The sequence below is a fragment of the Danio aesculapii genome, chromosome 20 (genome assembly GCF_903798145.1).
Source record: "Danio aesculapii chromosome 20, fDanAes4.1, whole genome shotgun sequence".
Lineage (NCBI taxonomy): Eukaryota > Metazoa > Chordata > Actinopteri > Cypriniformes > Danionidae > Danio > Danio aesculapii.
The window spans coordinates 6,628,639-6,648,454 of record NC_079454.1 but is presented as its reverse complement, the minus strand read 5'-3'; the positions used below and the strand labels follow the sequence as shown (position 1 = coordinate 6,648,454).

General features: G+C 37.2%; 2 protein-coding genes across 3 annotated transcripts; both read right to left on the bottom strand.

Moving 5' to 3' along the window:
* Window positions 1-261: 261 nt before the first annotated feature.
* On the bottom strand, window positions 262-7,828 carry LOC130247714 (flavin-containing monooxygenase 5-like). Of its 2 annotated transcripts, none has more exons than XM_056481142.1 (9): window positions 5,594-7,828; window positions 4,680-4,844; window positions 4,348-4,536; window positions 4,067-4,232; window positions 3,284-3,426; window positions 1,815-2,014; window positions 1,346-1,701; window positions 1,185-1,257; window positions 262-1,075 (listed from the first exon to the last, which is right to left on the bottom strand). In XM_056481142.1, exons 2-9 carry the CDS (start codon window positions 4,809-4,811, stop codon window positions 646-648), a joined length of 1,689 nt encoding a protein of 562 aa, XP_056337117.1. In that variant the 5' UTR covers window positions 4,812-4,844; window positions 5,594-7,828; the 3' UTR covers window positions 262-645. The 2 variants fall into 2 exon arrangements, with proteins under 2 accessions (XP_056337117.1, XP_056337118.1); XM_056481143.1 differs by lacking the exon at window positions 5,594-7,828 and adding an exon at window positions 5,316-5,503.
* A 90-nt stretch (window positions 7,829-7,918) lies between these two features.
* LOC130247713 (flavin-containing monooxygenase 5-like) lies at window positions 7,919-19,549 on the bottom strand. The gene is made up of 9 exons (XM_056481141.1): window positions 19,473-19,549; window positions 15,120-15,288; window positions 13,424-13,612; window positions 11,766-11,931; window positions 10,316-10,458; window positions 10,016-10,215; window positions 9,517-9,872; window positions 8,845-8,917; window positions 7,919-8,733 (listed from the first exon to the last, which is right to left on the bottom strand). Exons 2-9 carry the CDS (start codon window positions 15,249-15,251, stop codon window positions 8,304-8,306), a joined length of 1,689 nt encoding a protein of 562 aa, XP_056337116.1. The 5' UTR covers window positions 15,252-15,288; window positions 19,473-19,549; the 3' UTR covers window positions 7,919-8,303.
* Window positions 19,550-19,816: the final 267 nt, after the last annotated feature.

Here is a 19,816-nt window from a genome sequence, read left to right as displayed (position 1 = left end):
CTGTTATTATTTTAAAGTTATTTAAAAGAGAGCACTTTTTAGTTAATTTTAGACTGTGAATGTTGATCCATTAAAATTAAAACAAAGATTCGCTGTTATTTGATTTATTTGTAATAGTTATTATTCTTTTTTTCAATACAACAACAACAAAACATAATAACAGTAATAATTTTTATACTATTTGGATAAAATTTAGTATACTCAACTGCTAAAATCATGTATTTTACCACAAAAGTACATTTATACATTCAATATTCAACAAGAATTGCAACAAATATATTTATTGAAATATTATTTGTAATATTTTCAACTACAATAATAACTGGAAGTCATACAGCTATAATTTAACTTAATGAAATATCTTTTTGCAGTGTACGTCGGTTTGTTAAAACCACACATCAATTAAAATAATTAGGCTGATACACAAACTTTGTGTGAAATCAGCTTTACAGTGAAATGTAGATTATGCACAATTTGCTTTTCAAAGGTTAAAGCTGATAAATCAAAGTATCAGTATTACAATAACAAATTCACAGAATTTCCCACATTATTTTCCCCTGCCCCATACACAGACTGGTAAAGTTTATTAGAATGGAAAGATGAAATGTTAATTTCACATAAAGTATGTTTCTGACTGATACATGATCACTGTGTGGGCATTGGCAATGGTACAAGCCCCCTGATCCTGTCAAATAAAGCTGAAGGGTTTTCTATGAATGTTTGCAGACTGGCTCTGCTGTAATACAGAGCAGACAGGAGCCCTGCTACAGACACTGAGAATACGAGTGAATGTGAGAAGCTCTGTGACTGTGGTTCCTTTGTACAGCGTGTTTTTAGAGGCTCCACAACTCGATCCCACTGAGTCAGGATGGCCTGACGTGCACCTTCCCACTGGCCTGGTCCATGCAAGCGAAACTGGTATGGGGTGCAGGGCCCAAACATGATGTTGAAAGCCAGTCTTGGGTCGGTCAGCAGCAACCTCATGATAGAAGGACGAACACCCACTTGTTTAGCCAACTCATCCATGTAGGGGATGTAGTCCACCTGGATGGTGTGCCTTTGGGCTGCCACATACCTGTATGAAAGCAAGATCAAGAGTCATTTGGATACAGTAAAATTACATTTTAACCCCAGAAACCGTGTTAATGTTGTTATATAGTCATGTGATATCAAATGTGAAGGACCTTTGAGTCATTGCTTGCTCTTTGGCTTTAATGTCCTTCATCATAGCGTTCATTGAAGGCAGTTTACACAGTCCTAGTGAGCATAAAAAATTACATTTTTATGTATTTACACGCAAAACTGAAGGTTCTTTTTAAGTTATGAGAAAGAACACCTTTGATACCTTTAAAAACACGTGTGGCCCAACGCGCTTGCATCTCAGAGATAGGCATAATGGCTCCCAAAGGCTGGATCAGACCAATCACTGCTAAAGTTGAGCGCTCCAGTGCTGGAGGAAACACAAATTTGTACAGGGATACCTTGTTGTTGGAGACAGGAATCACATGTGAAGACAGGAAGGGGAATGAGAAAGTGTAGCCTGTGGCAAACACCACCAGATCAATGTCATCCTCAACAGTGCCATCCTCAAACACCACACTAGATCCACGAAACTCCTGCACATTGGGCTTGACCGAGACGGTCCCAGAGAGGATCCGGTTTGGCAAATCATCATTGACCATGGGATGTTGGCTGAAAACTCTGCCAGATAAAAAAAATATTCACCACAATGTTGAAGACAGCAATAGAAGACAATATGCTGTTTTAACTGTAACCAGCATGATCTGAATGTTGTTCTTCACTATTCACAGTACCTGTGCTCAGGCTGCAGCCCATAGAGCTTGTGGTCAAAGCGTTTATTGAGACGACTCTCTCCCAGTTTGTTACGATATTTAACAGGCAACGAGTCAAGAAACCACATTATTGCTCTGTTATTAATTATCATATCAAAAGGAACGCCACTGTCTCCCACACGATTGAGTATCCAGGATCCCTTCCGTGTGCTCAGATAAACCTGAAATCGAAGCGACATACACCTAATATTGAAAAACCTTTTCTTTTTCACACAATTATAATTGCATTGAATGAGTGTTGATGCTTCCATCCTTAAAACAAATAAAATAAGAGTTCACTATATTGTTAAAAGTTTTGGGACCCATGAGTCCTTACTTTGAAGTGTTGCAGAGTCCATACACTCAAGTTCCACTGAGCTTTTGCTCAAGTGCAACTGAGCCTTCACACTCTAGTGCCATAGACCACAGGTGTCAAACTCAGTTCCTGGAGGTACACAGCTCTGCAAAGTTTAACTTTAATCCATAGGTCTTAAACTCAATCCCTGGAGGGCCGCAGCTCTCCACAGTTTTGCTCCAACCCTAATTAAACACATCTGATCCACCTAATCAAGGCGCTCAAGACTACTAGAGACTATTAAGCAAGTGTGATTTGGAGGTGGTTGGAGCTAAACTATGCAGAGCTGTGGCCCTCCGGGAATTGAGTTTGACCACTGCTTTAACTGCAGGCAAGCATGCCTGTTCAAACCAATTCAGTCCGTCAGGCTCATTTGAAATCTACAGGTAAATGTTTTAAAGCAAGGTTGGAACTAAACTCTGTAGATATAGTGGGTCTCTCTCTGCTGCTCTGCCCATTATGGGGATTGCCTTCCTGTGTTTCTGGACAGCACATTACTCCGCTGCTTTTGAGCCTCCAGAGCAGGGGTCACCAAACGGGGTGTCCAATCTTGGTCCTGGAGGGCCGCTGTCCTGCAAAGTTTAGTTCCAACCCCAATCAGACATGTCTAGGCTAGCTAATCAAGCTCTTACTAGACATTCTAGAAACATCCTTTCAGGTGTGTTGAGGCATATTGGACCTAAAATCTGCAGGACACCGGTCCTCCAGGACCAATTTTGGACATCCCTGTCCTAGAGAGTTACCTTTCTGCAAAATTCAGCTCCAAGACTGATCAAAGAAACCTGAACCAATAAATTAGAGCCTGAAGCAGCACTTGATAATTACAGACAGGTGTGTTTGGTCAGGGTTGCAACTGAAATTTCCAGGAAGGTAGCTCTCCAGGAACAGGGTTGGTGACCCCTGCTCCAAAGCCTGTTACTGTGACTCCACTCCAGAGCTCTCTTCTGTCCATGACTCTGCCTCAGTGGTCTTCATCCACAGAGAAGTGATCTTCCCTACTTGCTCCATCGTGGTGGTCCTTCAGAAGTGATCTTCTGCTTTGCCTACCCTCACATCATATATATCTATAATCTATAATGTAAGTCAAGCTTATTACCTGTTTGGCCATTCTGCTCAACTCCACAGCAATATCTCCTCCGGAGTTGCCAATGCCAATCACAACTGCCCTCTTCCCTCGCCAGTCTTCTGGGTTTTTGTAGTCACGGCTGTGAAGGAATTTCCCCTTAAATTTGTCTATTCCTAAAAAGAAAATTGGAATAAGTGTCCACCATTATGAAAGAGAGATATACACATATGACTATTTTATCTATGACTCATGGGCCCTTAGCATTAAATCTGTTTGCAATTCCAACATTCATTATATGGCTGAAGCTCATTGGCCTTTGCTCTTTCTATCAGCATACCTCAGAGACCCCCATCTCCCCTAGTTCCACCTGTCTATTCATGCAGCAGCAAATATCACATCAAAATGTCTGTTAGCATACTCCAGCAACATCAACAATAAGAGTAGAAGAAAATAATGTAGCAGATTTAATGCACCAAGCAGTGGTGTGGAATTTAGAATTTGATTTTCGTTCAATTCTGTGTGTGCATATCAAGGATGATCAGTGGAAACAAGAGCATGTGAGCCCATTTTTAAGAGTTATGTCAAAACCCAATTACTTCTTAATTGACTAAAACAGATGCCAATTGAGTTCATTATATTTCACTGAAAACAAAGTAAATTCTGTCAGATCTGCCCATTATCACTTATGGCACCAATCATTTTCTATTCTTGTGATAATTTCTTTAGTTTACTATGGGTGTCCACTCTTGAGTTTTATTGACTTAACGTTGCTGTACTTTGCACACAGACTGTTTGCCTTATTCGTCACCGCACCTGGAAAGTCTTTTAGAGGAAGGTGGGGGTGACAGTGGTGACCAGTGCAGACCATCACAGCATCAAACACCTGCTTCTTTCTTTGACCATCCTTAGATTCGGTCTCTACATCCCACTGTCCAGAGTGAGGGAAGTCTGGCCTCGGTGTGACATGAAGGACTCTGGTCTGAGAAGCACAAAACATGACTTGTGAATGTCTGCCACTTAAAACAATTCTAAGCTAAGATATATATTCATAAGTTCACTCCTTTTAATGTGCAATAATAATTTTCAGTTCTGACCTGGAAACGAATATGCCGTTTAAGCTGGAAGTGTTCAGCGTACATGCGGAAGTATTCCATGATGAGGGAGTTGTGCATGTAGTTTGGGAAATGAGCTGGGATTGGGTAATCACTGTAGCACATCATCTCCTTCGAAGTGTTAATAATCAGTGAGTGGTAGATGCTGGCTCGGTCGGGATCTGGATTTTCCTTAGATGCAAAGGCAGGATGGGAACTGGATCAGGTTATCTCTAGTTTTGTGTAATGAGGTATTCCTCAGGGTTCATTGCTGAACCCTCTTCCTTTTATTATATGCACAAGTTTAATAGGCTCAGTCATGTGGAAAATCTTACCTTAAACCTCCAAAGTCCTCCAATATCATCACTGGTCTCAAAACACACAGGCTCCAGCCCTTCATCCAGACAGCATTTGATGCAGGCCAGTCCAGAGGTTCCTCCTCCAATAATAGCAACACGTTTAGCCATGATAATCCACAACCGTCAGATTTTAGGCTGGTGCTTGAGACGGTAATAAATAATGAAATATATCATTATTATTGTTTTATTGAATAGAGTTTATAGCTTACCATGGCAACAGTTAATTGTAGTAATAAATGATTAGGTTTTATATGGCTATTGTTACTTGTGGTGCAACCAAGGTAAGTGGAGAGACAGATCTATGTGCAACCAAAACATTTATTAAATGCTGTGTTCTGGATTTGAATATATTTACCACAATAGTATTCATGTTGCAATTAAAACAAATTGAGAAGAAATACTAACCCAAAATGATTTTTACATTATATAAATATATTAATTTTAAGGTGCTTTTTATTTCCTTATTTTTGTTATCTTTATGTACAATATTTTTAATGTACAATTTTAAGCGCACATTCAAAACAAATTTGCACAGTTCTTTCTGTCGAGAACCTAAGAAAGGTTAAGGTCTATGTATCTTATGTAATTCTTTAGGTAATGAATGAACTACACCGTAGATATGCGCCACCAATCGTTGTAGCCATATGGCTTTGTTATTGCAATCCTTTTGAAACACTGCTGCGTCATCCCTAGGTCAACACATGTGGGAATGTATATTACAGTTGACATGATAAAGTACTGATAGTTAGTACACACAATTATCTGCAACATAAAAACATCCAGATAAAATAACACATAATTTAAAAACAATGCAACAATTTAGTAACATAGAGTTTAGCAAACTTTAGTTACATTTGTGTAAATGCAAAGTTTGTTGCATTGTATCTTACCAACTGTTGAAGCTGTGAGTGAAGAAATTAATGTATGATGGTCACTTCAGAGAAATATTAACACTCACCACTCCCCTTGTAGGGTTGTAAAAGGGGCGGAGGTTCCTGTCATTTTGACTGGTCAATGTTCATTTAGAAAATGCTGACATATAATTTTAGGTGTTTGCCTTTTCGCTACATCTCATGGTCACAGTCTTGATAATCACATGCAAAATATACACATGGATTCTGCCAAATGCCTTAAGTACCAATCAAAATAATATAATTAAACTAAATGTAATTTTTATCAGTACATTTAAAATAAGGGCAGACAAGGATCTGGGGTTTAGATGACTAGTTGGAGCAGAGACCTAGGTGGAGCCCCAAACCAAGGATGGCCTGGATAGACGAGGGACCCTGGTGAAGGCAAAACCTACAGATGGATGACAGATTACACGGGAGCAGGAAGATCAATGTTCCAGGTCGCATTTTGCCTGGTTTAAAGGAGCATCAAGATTGGAACTCACAAGACAAACCCTAATGACAACGGTAGCTCTGTAGACCATGATCATGCCAGTGAAGATTGTGGGCAGGGGAAGATTGGTGGACCAGGAGGCTAAGGAGTGATCAGGGTAGCCAATGAGTCAGAGGATGATGAGCAAGAAAAGAAGTAAATGCAGAAAGGAGTAAGAGAGCATGGCAAAAGAATGGTACCAAGTGACTTATCATGCAGAGGAGAACCAGTGGGTCTGGGACAGGGAACTGGACTGAATTGAAGAGTGTTTAGAGATAGGCAATTTTACAGAGCAATGCAACATGTTGGACCAAACCAGCAGGGGAATGGCTTTATGGGTAAGACGTAAGTCAGTGAGTCAGTGGGTCAGTGAGTTTGGGCTCCATAGTGGCTGGCACTGGCTCTGCAATGGGCATGTTAGTAGCAGGTGTTATCTATGGACATGGCCTCAGGCTGAGACCCAAGGTGTCCCTAGAATGATAATAGATGAAGGTGATGACAAAAGGACAATGAAGCCTATGGGCGTGGAGTCCCGGGATCAGAAGATCAAAGCCACGCTGAGGAATCCACTGACTGAGGCAGAGCTGATGCTTAGAAAGCCCATGGCAAGTCTGAACAGCAAAGTGGAGCAACAGGAAAATGACCTGAGGGGCTTAAGGAAGATGGCAGAAATGAGGCAGCAGAACTCCAGACAGAGAGGAGGCTGGGCAGGATTATTCATGACAGAGATTTGAAACTGGACAAATGAAACAGGAACCAAGATAGAAATAAGGCCCTGGTTTACTTCAAAGAAACTTGTTTTGTTTTTTGTTTGAGGGCAAAAAGATGTTTGAAAAGGCTGAGTGATGGTATACTGCTTCCAAACCTTTGGATGCCATGCCGTAGCAGTAGGCAGAGTTCTAACTGTGTCATGCTGCTTGAGTAGCCTACTGCTAAACACAACAAGAACTTTATCAGAGGTGGCACATCGCAGTTGTGCTTCTCGTATGGTGTGATAGTACAGGTGCGAATACATCTGTACCAGTTCTGCTTCTTGACCCTCCAATGTATTCATGTTGCTAATTTTGTGTTGCTGTGCTGGATGTTTTTCTCCAGTCTGATTATGAACTGTAAGAATACGAAGCACGTCCAAGAAGATGGAGCTTCGTGACACATTCACCAATTGTGTAATCATCAGAGAAAAATGGTAGCTCAAAGGTTTTGAAACAAAGGAACTCCCCCAAAAAGTTTGCTTTGGTAAACTGTTCCAAACTGCTGAACAAACTTAAAAAGAACTTTGTTGTCAATAGATTTGGTTCGAAATCAGTATCCTGGGCCTTAAGTGGAAATTGGAGGCTCACGGAAGAGGTGTTTACCACACAACCAAATTTATATTTGGGAACCTGACATAGCTCACCTTCAGTGACATAACTGGAAAGGGGTATAAATCATGCCATGATACTACACAATAATGCCTTTTAATGACAGATGTAGGTACAGGGTCTTGCACATCAATTGACGCAATGAGCTTGGCCTTGGGAACAATGGAAGGCCTCTGGCATTTGCTCTGACTCCAGCCACATTGTGGGCTCTTGATGGAAAGACAGTTGGACTTCTAGCTTAATGGTTACAGGTTCGATTTCCTGTACAGATAAGAATGCTGTTAGCGGGGTAAGTAATTGATTAGCACACTCTTTCACTGTGACTGAGCTGCCACCGAGCAAGTTACTTAACCCTAGTTGCTCCCTGGGTGTTGCAGAATATGGCTGCTCACTTCCCTGGCTGATGAACATCAACTTTTAACATAACATTATTATTATGTATATATATAAATAATATATACAATATATAGATCTCATTTGAAACCATTTAATTTGCTACACAGACATATAATACTTAAAGAAATATTACTTAAATTGACGCAACAAAGACTTTGCTAGTAGTAGTGCATGCTAGTGAATAAAAACAGCACAATTATACAATTACAACAACAATTATGGTATATTCAAATTATGGAGTTATTTCAAATCAATTACATTTTCTTTATACACAAGCTATTTCAAATGTAAGGCACTTGCTGCTAATGAATATAAGCATACAGCATTGTATAAAAGTTCTGTTTCAATTCTGACATTTTCCTGACGCTGACTTTAAAATCAATCTGAATAATATAAGGACAATTAAACTGATGTTAGAGTACATATGAAGTAAAGTATGTGTCTGTCTGATATAACATGATCACTGTGTGGGCATTGGCAATGGTACAAAGCCTCTGATCTTGTCAAGTAAAGCTGAAGGGTTTTCTATGAATGTTTGCAGACTGGCTCTGCTGTAATACAGAGCAGACAGGAGCCCTGCAACAGACACAGAGAATATGAGTGAATGTAAGAAGCTCTGTGACTGTGGTTCTTCTCTGCAGCGTGTTTTTAGAGGCTTCATAACTCGATCCCACTGAGTCAGGATGGCCTGACGTGCACCTTCCCACTGGCCTGGTCCATGCAAGCGAAACTGGTATGGGGTGCAGGGCCCAAAGATGATGCTGAGAGCCAGTCTTAGGTCTGTCAGCAGCAACCTCGGGATAGATGGACGGACACCCACTTGTTTAGCCAACTCATCCATGTAGGGGATGTAGTCCACCTGGATGGTGTGCCTTTGGCTGACCACATATCTGCATGAGAGCACAATCAAGAGTCATTAAGTCATACTGAAATTGCATTTTATCTTTTGATACTGTGAAATTGGTGTGTTTTGTAGTAATGTGAGGTAAATTGCAGAGAACCTTCGAGCCATTGCTTCCTCTTTTGATTTAATGTCGTTCATCATTGCATTCATTGAAGGCAGTTTGCACAGTCCTGGGTGAACATAACAGTTACATACTGTTAATGATTTGATATGCTGTATTACTTCAAAATCAATCTGAATTATCAGTGTGTAATGTTTTTAAATAGGATAATATCCAAATTTTTTAAGCATGGTCGTAAAAGTTGTCATCTAATTTTTAGAAATATGACTCAAGCAGGGCTGTCTAAGAGAGTGCTAGTGGGATACTGTCCTGTATCAGGTGACTAAAACCAAATCTTTTGGAAAACTTCACCTCATGATGTCAGTCAGTGTGCACACCCTTTCTCCTTTCTGATTGGCCAACACAGCTTTATTCATGCTGGGTTTACACCAAACTTGGAAGACGTGATTGAGGTGAATTCAATTTCATACTTTGACTGAAACTTACTCATGTGAATACTTAATTCTGCATTTGTGAAGCTAGCACAGAGGATTTTATTGCTGCCTGTTGATTTGGCATTCCCTAAGTTGGTACAGCCTGAAATTTCTAAAGCAGTGGCTTTTTAGGAACCAGAAATCAAGCAGAGCATTTCAGACACACTGAGAATACATCAAATAACTTCTTAAAAACGTTCTGCATTTTTCTGTGTACCAGCGTCATGTTCGATACCTTTAAAAACACGTGTGGCCCAGCGCGCTTGCATCTCAGAGATGGGCATAATGGCTCCCAGAGGCTGGATCAGACCAATCACTGCTAAAGTTGAGCGCTCCAGTGCTGGAGGATATACAAATTTGTACAGGGATACTTTGTTGTTTGAAACAGGAATCACATGTGAAGGCAGAAAGGGGAATGAGAAAGTGTAGCCTGTGGCAAACACCACCAGATCAATGTCATCCTCAACAGTGCCATCCTCAAACACCACACTAGATCCACGAAACTCCTGCACATTGGGCTTGACCGAGACGGTCCCAGAGAGGATCCGGTTTGGCAAATCATCATTGACCATGGGATGTTGGCTGAAAAACCTGAGAAATTAGCAACAGACATAATATAATACATGTTGAATAGGGCAGATAATAAAATATAAAAGATAACTTCCTCATGAAAAAGTACAAATACTAAGGATAACCAACGGGATCTGAATGTTGTTCTTCAGTATTCACAATACCTGTGCTCAGGCTGGAGCCCATAGAGCTTGTGGTCAAAGCGCTTATTGAGGCGACCCTCTCCCACATTGTTGACAAATCCAACAGGCAACATTTTGAGGAACCAAATTTGCAATCTCCTATTAAACAACATATCTGATGGAATGCCATTGTCACCCACACGATTCAATATCCAAGATCCCTTTCGTGTGCTTAGATAAACCTGAAATTAAAATAGGGAAGGCAATTTGGGATACAAAGTCCTTAATAAGATTATAATGACTGAAACGCTATAATTGTTTTATGTTGTTTCGGCATATCACCTGTTTGGCCATCCTGCTCAGTTCCACAGCAATATCTCCTCCAGAGTTTCCAATCCCAATCACAACTGCCCTCTTCCCTCGCCAGTCTTCTGGGTTTTTGTAGTCACGACTGTGGAAGAATGTCCCCTTAAATGTGTCTATTCCTAAAGAGAGGATATGAACAAGTAACCACTACTATTGGCACTAACCACGCTCAATTGGTACTGGCTCCATAAGAAATCATTCATTATTTCTGAATTATTTATTAACCGAGTCTGAACGATCTTTTATTTTTAAAAGTTTTATTTAGAAAAATTACTGTATTCTCTCGGTTACATCTCGGTCACTTGAGGGCCCAAATTTAAAGCACAAACAGCAAAATGAATAGGAAACAGACGTCTTTGGAACGTTTCTTTGCTAAGAGGAAAAGCCCAGTGAAGGCCCCCCGAACTGCCAAGGGATGGATCCGCAACCCATTTATCAACAAATTAGGTGAATCCACCATGGCTGTGCAAGAAGATCAACTGCTGGAGATCGCAAAGTATGGCAGCCTTTTAGGGGCACAAGTTCGTTGTTTCCGATGGAAGTGCGTGGCTTGCGTGCACAAGCGGCGTGACGCACCCTGTTGAATGAATCCTGCAAGCCACATGACAATTAACCGATCAGCTTCAGCTTGTATGGAATATACAGTTGAAGTTAGAACTATTAGCCCACCTTTGATTTATTTGTCTTTTTTTTTAATATTTCCCAAATGATGTTTAACAGAGCAAGGACATTTTCACAGTATGTCTGATAATATTTTTTCTTCTGGAGAAATTCTTATTTGTTTTATTTCGGCTAGAATAAAAGCAGTTTCAAATTTTTTAAACCCCATTTTAAGGACAAAATTATTAGCCCTTTAAGCTATTTTTTTTCCAGATTGTCTACAGAAAAAACCATCATCATACAATAACTTGCCTAATTACCCTAACCTGCCTAGTTAACCTATTTAACCTAGTTAGGTCTTTAAATGTCACTTTTGGCTGTATAGAAGTGTCTTGAAAAATATCTAGTCAAATATTATTTACTGTCATCATGGCAAAGATAAAATAAATCAGTTATCAGAAATTAGTTATTAAAACTATTATGTTTAGAAATGTGACTTCAACTGTACATATTTCGATAACACTAATTATCCCAGACAAACACAGAACACCCAAACACTGCAGTGCTTTGTAATTTTCTACATAAATAAAACTTATATCAGAGTGACAGCTTGTCATCCTCTGAGAAAACGGTTGATGGTCATCTACAACCAATGAAACACCACTCCACCCTCGGTACAATTGTCAATCATTAAAAATTAGCATCATAAATGCCATATATAAGGTCTGACAACAAGGCCTAGTGACTCTTGTACGCCCAGAGTGTTTTATTGACCTAACATGGCTGTACTTTGCACACAGACTGTTTGCCTTATTCGTCACTGCACCTGGAAAGTCTTTCAGAGGAAGGTGGGGGTGACAGTGGTGACCAGTGCAGACCATCACAGCATCAAACACCTGCTTCTCTCTCTGACCATCCTTAGACTCGGTCTCTACATCCCACTGTCCAGAGTGAGGGAAGTCTGGCCTCGGTGTGACATGAAGGACTCTGGTCTGAGAAGCACAAAACATGACTTGTGAATGTCTATGGAATAAAATCACTGTCATAAATATTTCGTGCGTAAATAAAATTCACGCATCCGTAATTAGAAAATCGTAAAGGAAAACGGAACGTACTTGTAATTTTACGAGGGTACAATCCCAAAATCTGCGATTAGAACAGACACAGATACGACATTTTCTTTGTCTGTTTATATATGACTGATACATTTACGATGGGTGTACTTTACAAACACGAAATACAGTTTCACCATGGACACGAAGACCTGATTACGAGTACGAATCAAACAGCGACACTCCACAGTCAAAATTACATCACCGCTCTCACAGGCATTAATAAACAAGCGAGAGTCATCGATCAAAACGGCACGCCTGCTGGGCACTCGAGAAATGGTAATATAAATGTTTATGGTAATAGTTTATTAATTATAATAATACAATATAATGTAACTAATACTTTAATCAAGTAATATAACAAACAAATAATAACAAATAACAAAACAAACATTTATATTATTAGATACTAATACCTTACTTTGTACAAATTTAAAGGTAATAAAAAAAATATCTGAACATATTTCCTTTCCATACATCAATGAGGAGCTTAATTTTTCAGCTTTCAGGTGTCATGCAAGCCTGTTTCAAAAGATTGCCCCTCATGTCCGGGTTTTGTGGTCCGGGGTCACATATTTACCATTTTTAATATTTATTTATTTATTTTGATTAATAGTCTCATAAAAATGTTTGTTGCACACCTCTGGTAAGCACAAACAATCAAATATTTTTTTTTTGCTGATATCTTCATTACATAATAGATCAATGGTCTATTAATCTGGCTTTAAAAAAGGTTACTCAATCAATTAATTAAACACCGTTAAGTGATTCACTGAGAATCTCAATTTTGATTCTGTAAAATGTCCAAAGAAACACCGCGAAAATGGACCTCATTAGGTCTCAACCATTATTACAGCTCATGACGGACATTTCTCAAAGAGGGAATAGCAAAAATCTTACCTGAGATGGTGTGTGGGTGCTCGAGTGCCCAGCAGGCGCGCCGTTTTGATCGATGACTCTCGCTTGTTTATTAATGCCTGTGAGAGCGGTGATGTAATTTTGACAGTGGAGTGTCGCTGTTTGATTCTTACTCGTAATCAGGACTTCGTGTCCGTGGTGAAACTGTATTTCGTGTTTGTAAAGTACACCCATCGTAAATGTATCAGTCATATATAAACAGACAAAGAAAATGTCGTATCTGTGTCTGTTCTAATCGTAGATTTTGGAATTGTACCCTCGTAAAATTACGAGTGCGTTTCGTTTTCCTTTACGATTTTCTAATTACGGATGTGTGAATTTTATTTACGCACGAAATATTAATGACAGTGATTTTATTCCATAAATGTCTGCCACTCAAAAAAATCCTAAGCTAATTATGAGATGCATTCATAACTTCACGCTTTTTAGTGCCATAATAATTTTCAGTTCTGACCTGGAAACGAATGTGCCGTTTAAGTTGGAAGTGTTCAGCGTACATGCGGAAGTAGTCCATGATGAGGGAGTTGTGCATGTAGTTTGGGAAGTGAGCTGGGATTGGGTAATCACTGTAGCACATCATCTCCTTTGAAGTGTTAATAATCAGGGAGTGGTAGATGCTGGCTCGGTCGGCATCTGGATTTTCCTTAGATGAAAATACAGCATGAAAACATTGGATCAGGTTCTCTCTTGATAATTGATTTTCCATAGAGCCAGATCAGTCTCAGAAATAATACACTTATTAAATTAATTTCATACATGCAGAGCTCAATTCACATTTACAAAATCCAATTTGTACATCTGTAAATACAATTAGTGAATTCACAAGTAAAAATCACAACTTTTTAACAAATGAATAGATCCGTGTATTTATGAATCATGTTTTGAACTTATGAATTGTATTTGCATATTTATGAATTGTGTTTTGAATTTACAAATTGTATTTGCATATTTATTTTTCTAAGTTTTTATATTTGCAAATTGGATGTGTATTTTTGAATCTTTTTCGAATTGAATTTGTGTATTTTTAAACCGTGTTTTGAATTTATAAATTGAATTTGCATATTCTTTATAATTTTTTATATTTTCGAATTGGATTTGTGTATTTTTGAATCTTTTTTTGAATTTTCAAATTGGATTTGTGTATTTATGAATCGTGTTTTGAATTTATGAACTGAATTTGCATATTTTAATAGTTTTTATATTAACAAATTTGGTTTTTCTATTTTAATTAAATATTTTTTATTTATGAATTGGATTTGTGTATTTTTGAATCTTTTTTTGAATTTCGAATTATATTTGTGTATTTTTGAATCTTTTTTTGAATTTTCAAATTGGATTTGTGTATTTTTAAGCCGTGTTTTGAATTTATGAATTGAATTTGCATATTCTTTATCATTTTTTATATTTTCGAATTGGATTTGTGTATTTATGAATCGTGTTTTGAATTTATGAACTGAATTTGCATATTTTAATATTTTTTAAATTAACAAATTTGGTTTTTCTATTTTTAATTAAATATTTTTTATTTATGAATTGGATTTGTGTATTTTCGAATCTTTTGAATTTTCACATTGGATTTGTGTATTTTTGAATCGTGTTTTGAATTTATGAATTGAATCTGCATATTTTTTTATATTTACAAATTGGATTTGTGTATTTTTTAATCTTTTTTTTTTGAATTTCGAACTATATTTGTGTATTTTTGAATCATGTTTTGAATTTTCGCATTGGATTTGTGTATTTTTGAATCGTGTTTTAAATTTGTTAAATGAATATCCATATTTTATCATTTTTTATATTTACAAATTGGATTTGTGTATTTTTTACATTGTTTTTAATTTTCGAATTAGATTTGTGTATTTTAGAATCATGTTTTGAATTTATAAATTGAATTTGCATATTTATATATTTTATATATTTATTAATTGGATTTGTGTACTTTTGAATCATGTTTTGAACTTACAAATTGATTTTGTAAATGTGAGTTGTGTTGTTAATGTATGATTTTTATTTTGTAAATGTATTATTTTTGAGATAGATCTGGTTCCATAATTTTCTGTAATGAGGTGTGCTTCAGGGTTCAGTGCTGAGCCCTCTTCTTTTCTTCATATTCAAAACTTCGGTGGGCTCAGCCATGTGGAAAATCTTACCTTAAACCTCCAAAGACCTCCAATATCATCACTGGTCTCAAAACACACAGGCTCCAGCCCTTCATCCAGACAGCATTTGATGCAGGCCAGTCCAGAGGTTCCTCCTCCAATAATAGCAACACGTTTAGCCATGATGATCCACAACCGTCAAACTTCAGGCAGGTGAGAACTGAGATTTAATTGTACAGAATATATATATTTATAAAAATTTAAACCATCCACACTTTTTTTTCTTGATGATTTTTGTCATTGTTTTAAAGTATGAAGTGTTTCATTCTGCATTTTTGGTGTGTAATTTCATAAACAGAAATATTATGGATCCTTAATGTACACACAACCAAAATTTTCAAAAGAAATTATAATTGGTAAATTTTGAAGAATGTATTCTATTCAATAGTAATATTTAACTTCTTTAACAGAAGCATACATTAAACCAATAAACAGCAAATACATGAGGTTCATTAATAGACCCCATCAAGATATTCTTAACGCGCTGGATCACTTTTTCAAAACGATGCACATAAAATATCAGGCCTGTAGCCAGCCTATTGAAATGGGTGGTTCTTTTTTCTCAAAAAGTGGACATTTTTTTTGCAGTCATTCGCCTCTTTTTCTATTCAATTATGGGGTTCAAATACTGCATTTTAGGGACTTTTTTGGATTAGCTTGTCGGATGATGTTTATAGCCACATTTTTTGATGCAGCAAAAATATATTTCCTACAATTTTGTCGAACCATAATATTTTACCACAAAGTATTTATTTATAATTGTGCACTTAAACTGTAAATTATTGATAACATTATAAATAGTTATGAAATTACAATTTTTAATTGAGTGGCTGCATGGTGGCGCAGTGGGTAGCACGTTCGCCTCACAGCAAGAAGGTCGGTGGTTCGAGCCTCGGCTGGGTCAGTTGGCGTTTCTGTGTGTAGTTTGCATGTTCTCCCCGTGTTGGCGTCAGTTTCCCCCACAAGTCCAAAGATGTAGTATAGCTGAATTGGGTAGGCTTAATTGTCCGTATTGAATGTGTGTGAACGAGTGTGTATGGATGTTTCCCAGCGACGGGTTGCAGCTGGAAGGGCATCCGTAGCGTAAAACATATGCTGGATAAGTTGTTCATTTCGCTGTGGCGACCCCTATTAATAAAGGGACTAAGCCGAAAAGGAAATGACTTTAATTAAAACATTTGAATAAAGAAATATGAAATAACAAACGTATTTTTAAAATACAAATTTATTATCAGGGCTCAACAATAAGGACTGCCCGGGGCCAGCATTAGAGTTGCTCGGGACAGTAAACAGGATCGCTACTGGCCTGATCGGTTTAATTTCGGAAGTTTAATTTGCCTGCAACTATTTGTCAATTGCATGCAAATAAATAAATAAAAAAACAAGAAAAAATGTGTGCTTTCAAGCCTAGAAATGCTATCTTCCCTGTGATGTCGTAAACACCATATTGCTTTTCGGTTCCTCTTATCTAATTGGATGTTGTGAGCACGTTATTTTTTCCATAACCTGGTAACAAGCAGTACGAGACGGCAACATGGCAGCAACATCAAATTATGAGGTCGAAAGAAAATGTCAGTTTCTAACATCTTGGAAATAGACATTTACGCAGTTAGATCACAACGAAAAAAACAAAGTAATGTTTTGCACAGTTTGCCGTCAGTTTGGCAGGTCAGCCACCTTTTGTTTTGCAAAATAAAATACCTGCACATTTTTCTTACATTTTTGTTTGCATAACATTTTGGATTTTGCTCATACATTTATTAACATTTTAAAAATATTACAATTCTAGATTCATTATATTTGACACATTATTTAAAATATGTGGCAGAGAAACAGCTATTCATTTTTCTTTTTTTTTGGTGGTGCCACTGAAAATATGGCAGAGCAAGTAAAAAATTGAACCACTACTAGCCCGATCGGGCCAGTAGAAAAAATCCTTAGTGCTGAACCCTGATTATTATTCATCATTAAAATAAAAAAAATAATAATATTAAAAAAAGCTAATTTGTTTAAAACTTGTTTTACATTAAAAGCTGTAGCCTACAGGCAAATAACAAACTGGCCAGCTTGTTTCCTCAGTCCGAATTTGCCCATTTGAATAATGTGTAAGCCTTCTTCGATCAGTTATTTTCACAATTTATGATGGGATACTGTTAATGGGACAAATGATCTCATATAGGAGCCAAATTCTGGACTTTGTCAGTCTTTCAAACCACCTAAACCCCCCTGGCTACGGGTTTGAATATTGTCTCACACAACTTTAGATTAATTTGGAATTGTCTTGGTGAAAACTGTTAAAACATCCCGATGAAATGAGAAAGATCATGAGAAAGGCATTGGTAAGGAAGTGGGAGGAGAAACGAGAATCCAGTGATATAATGCATGAGAAAATGTTCATTTAATCAGCACAAAAACGTTTTTTATTCTTAATAAAATATCAAAAAGAGAACGTATGCACAGCATTTGCTTACTACGAGTTCTTGCAAAGCAAGATTATTCTTGCCATACAGTCACTATTAATAAATGATGTTTTTTTGTTGTTGTTGATCCAAACTTAAACCTTTCAAATAAATGTCCTTGTTTGATAAATGAAGTGTATGCATACACTTAATCATTTATGTAGCCTATTTATTCATTATTATTTGTAGCATAAAACCTTTATAATTTTATTAATTGTGTAAAAGCTTTAATAAATGTGATTTTTCTTTTATGCCAAAAATCATTAGACTGTTAAGTAAAATATCCGGTTTCATTAGACATTTTGTAAATTCCTACTATAAATATATGCTATCAAAACTAGCATAAGTATAGCCTATCAAAAATGTATGATATGTAATGTGCTTTACTTAGCACTTCATTTAGACAACTTTAAAGGTGACTTTGCCGATATTTAGATTTTTTAAACGCTCCCAGATGATCTAGCAGTTGGTTGTATCCAGGGGCGTCGCTAGACCCAATTTACTGGGGCACGTGCCCCAGTAAAAATCTCCAGTGCCCCAGTAAATGCATTGAGATATAATTTACTTCATATCCAAGTGTATTTATTAAGAGTGGTAATTCCGAAATAAAGACGTTATTTTTCTCTAATGCAACCGAACCAATGCTGGTAAAAGCAATGTAGTTTAGTCAAAAAGCAAACTGACGCATCTCTGCGTGTGCGCAGAGAACACGCGCGCCTCTCGCACGCACTGCTCTTCTGCCGGTGCGAGTGCCGGTAGTTAACATGCGCGCCAAAAAAGTAGGTTACTTGCTTGTCACGCCCTGCAAAGGCGTAACAGCCTTTTTTGTTTTGCAAGTCGACAAAACTAAAGTTTAAACAATATGACGGTGATCTTAAGCATCCCTCCTGATAGATTTTTTTTTGTATGAAGCAAAAAGGAGGGATGAGGAGGGAAGAGTCAGGGAGGTAAATACTTAATAATCCTAATTCTGTGTCAAGTCTAAGACAACAGATATTTCTATAAAACATCTTTTTGTTGTATTTTATTGAATTGTTTATAGAATGTCATTGAAATGAAATTATATTTATGCAAAAGATTTCTTAAATGATCTTAGCATGTCACTCCAATTGTGTCTAAACATTGTTTTCCAGTTACATTTAAGATTATTTAGAATAATAATTGTATAATAACAAGAATACTTTTATTTATAATAAATATTTATATCAAAAATATATATGGTGTGTGTGTGTGTGTATATATATATATATATATATATATATATATATATATATATATATATATATATATATATATATATATATATACAAATTTTTTTAATTTATTTTTTAGGAGGGGAGGGGGGTGCCCCAGTAGAGCTTTATGTCTAGCAACGCCCCTGGTTGTATCTCATGCAAATAACGTGTCAAATAAAAAAAAATGTCCAATCCTAGCAGAACATACATCAATTGAAAGCTTATTTATTCAGCGTTCATGTGATGTGTAAATCTAAAAGAAAATCTACAAATCGACACTGATGACTGGTTTTGATGTCCATAATCACAACTGAGGCTTTTTTTGTGAAAGCCTATGGTCCAACGCTCAACAATACAGTTAACCATGGCTGTTAAAGTACAAAAAGTTGCAAAAATACATTACGCAGTCCATTTCAAAACTGCGTTTATTCGTCGCTATTGAATCATGTCTAACGTTACGCAGTCTTGAAACTGAATTGCTAAAGCGATGAAAACAAACCGAAGCACGAACCCTATATTCAATGAACCTAGTCTAAAATAGCATCTACAAACTTTGTCGTCTTTGAGTAAACATTAGAGAAGTCACGCTATGTAAATACGCCCGTTTCAGTTATGGTAGAGTAAAAACAGTTTGTGTCGCACCACTTTACCTCAGTGTGCAGCGGCAGCAGATGTCCGTCTGTCGGTCCACTCGAGTACTTCAGCTCAGCACAACGCACTTCCACTGCTGGAGACCACACCCTCAGATGAAGAAGGGGTGGAGACTCTGGCGTCATTCTGTATGATAAGTAGGCTAATGCTGAATTGCCTTACAGTGCATTGACAATCTGTGTATCTCTTTATAGTCAAAATGTTAAATATCTACATTTTTATAACTATATAATACAACTATATGACTATAGCCTAATACCTAATATAGATCAGAAGCAGTCAAATTGCATTATTGTAGGCTACATATTAACAGTGTTGGGTGTAATTAAGTGACTACTTGTAA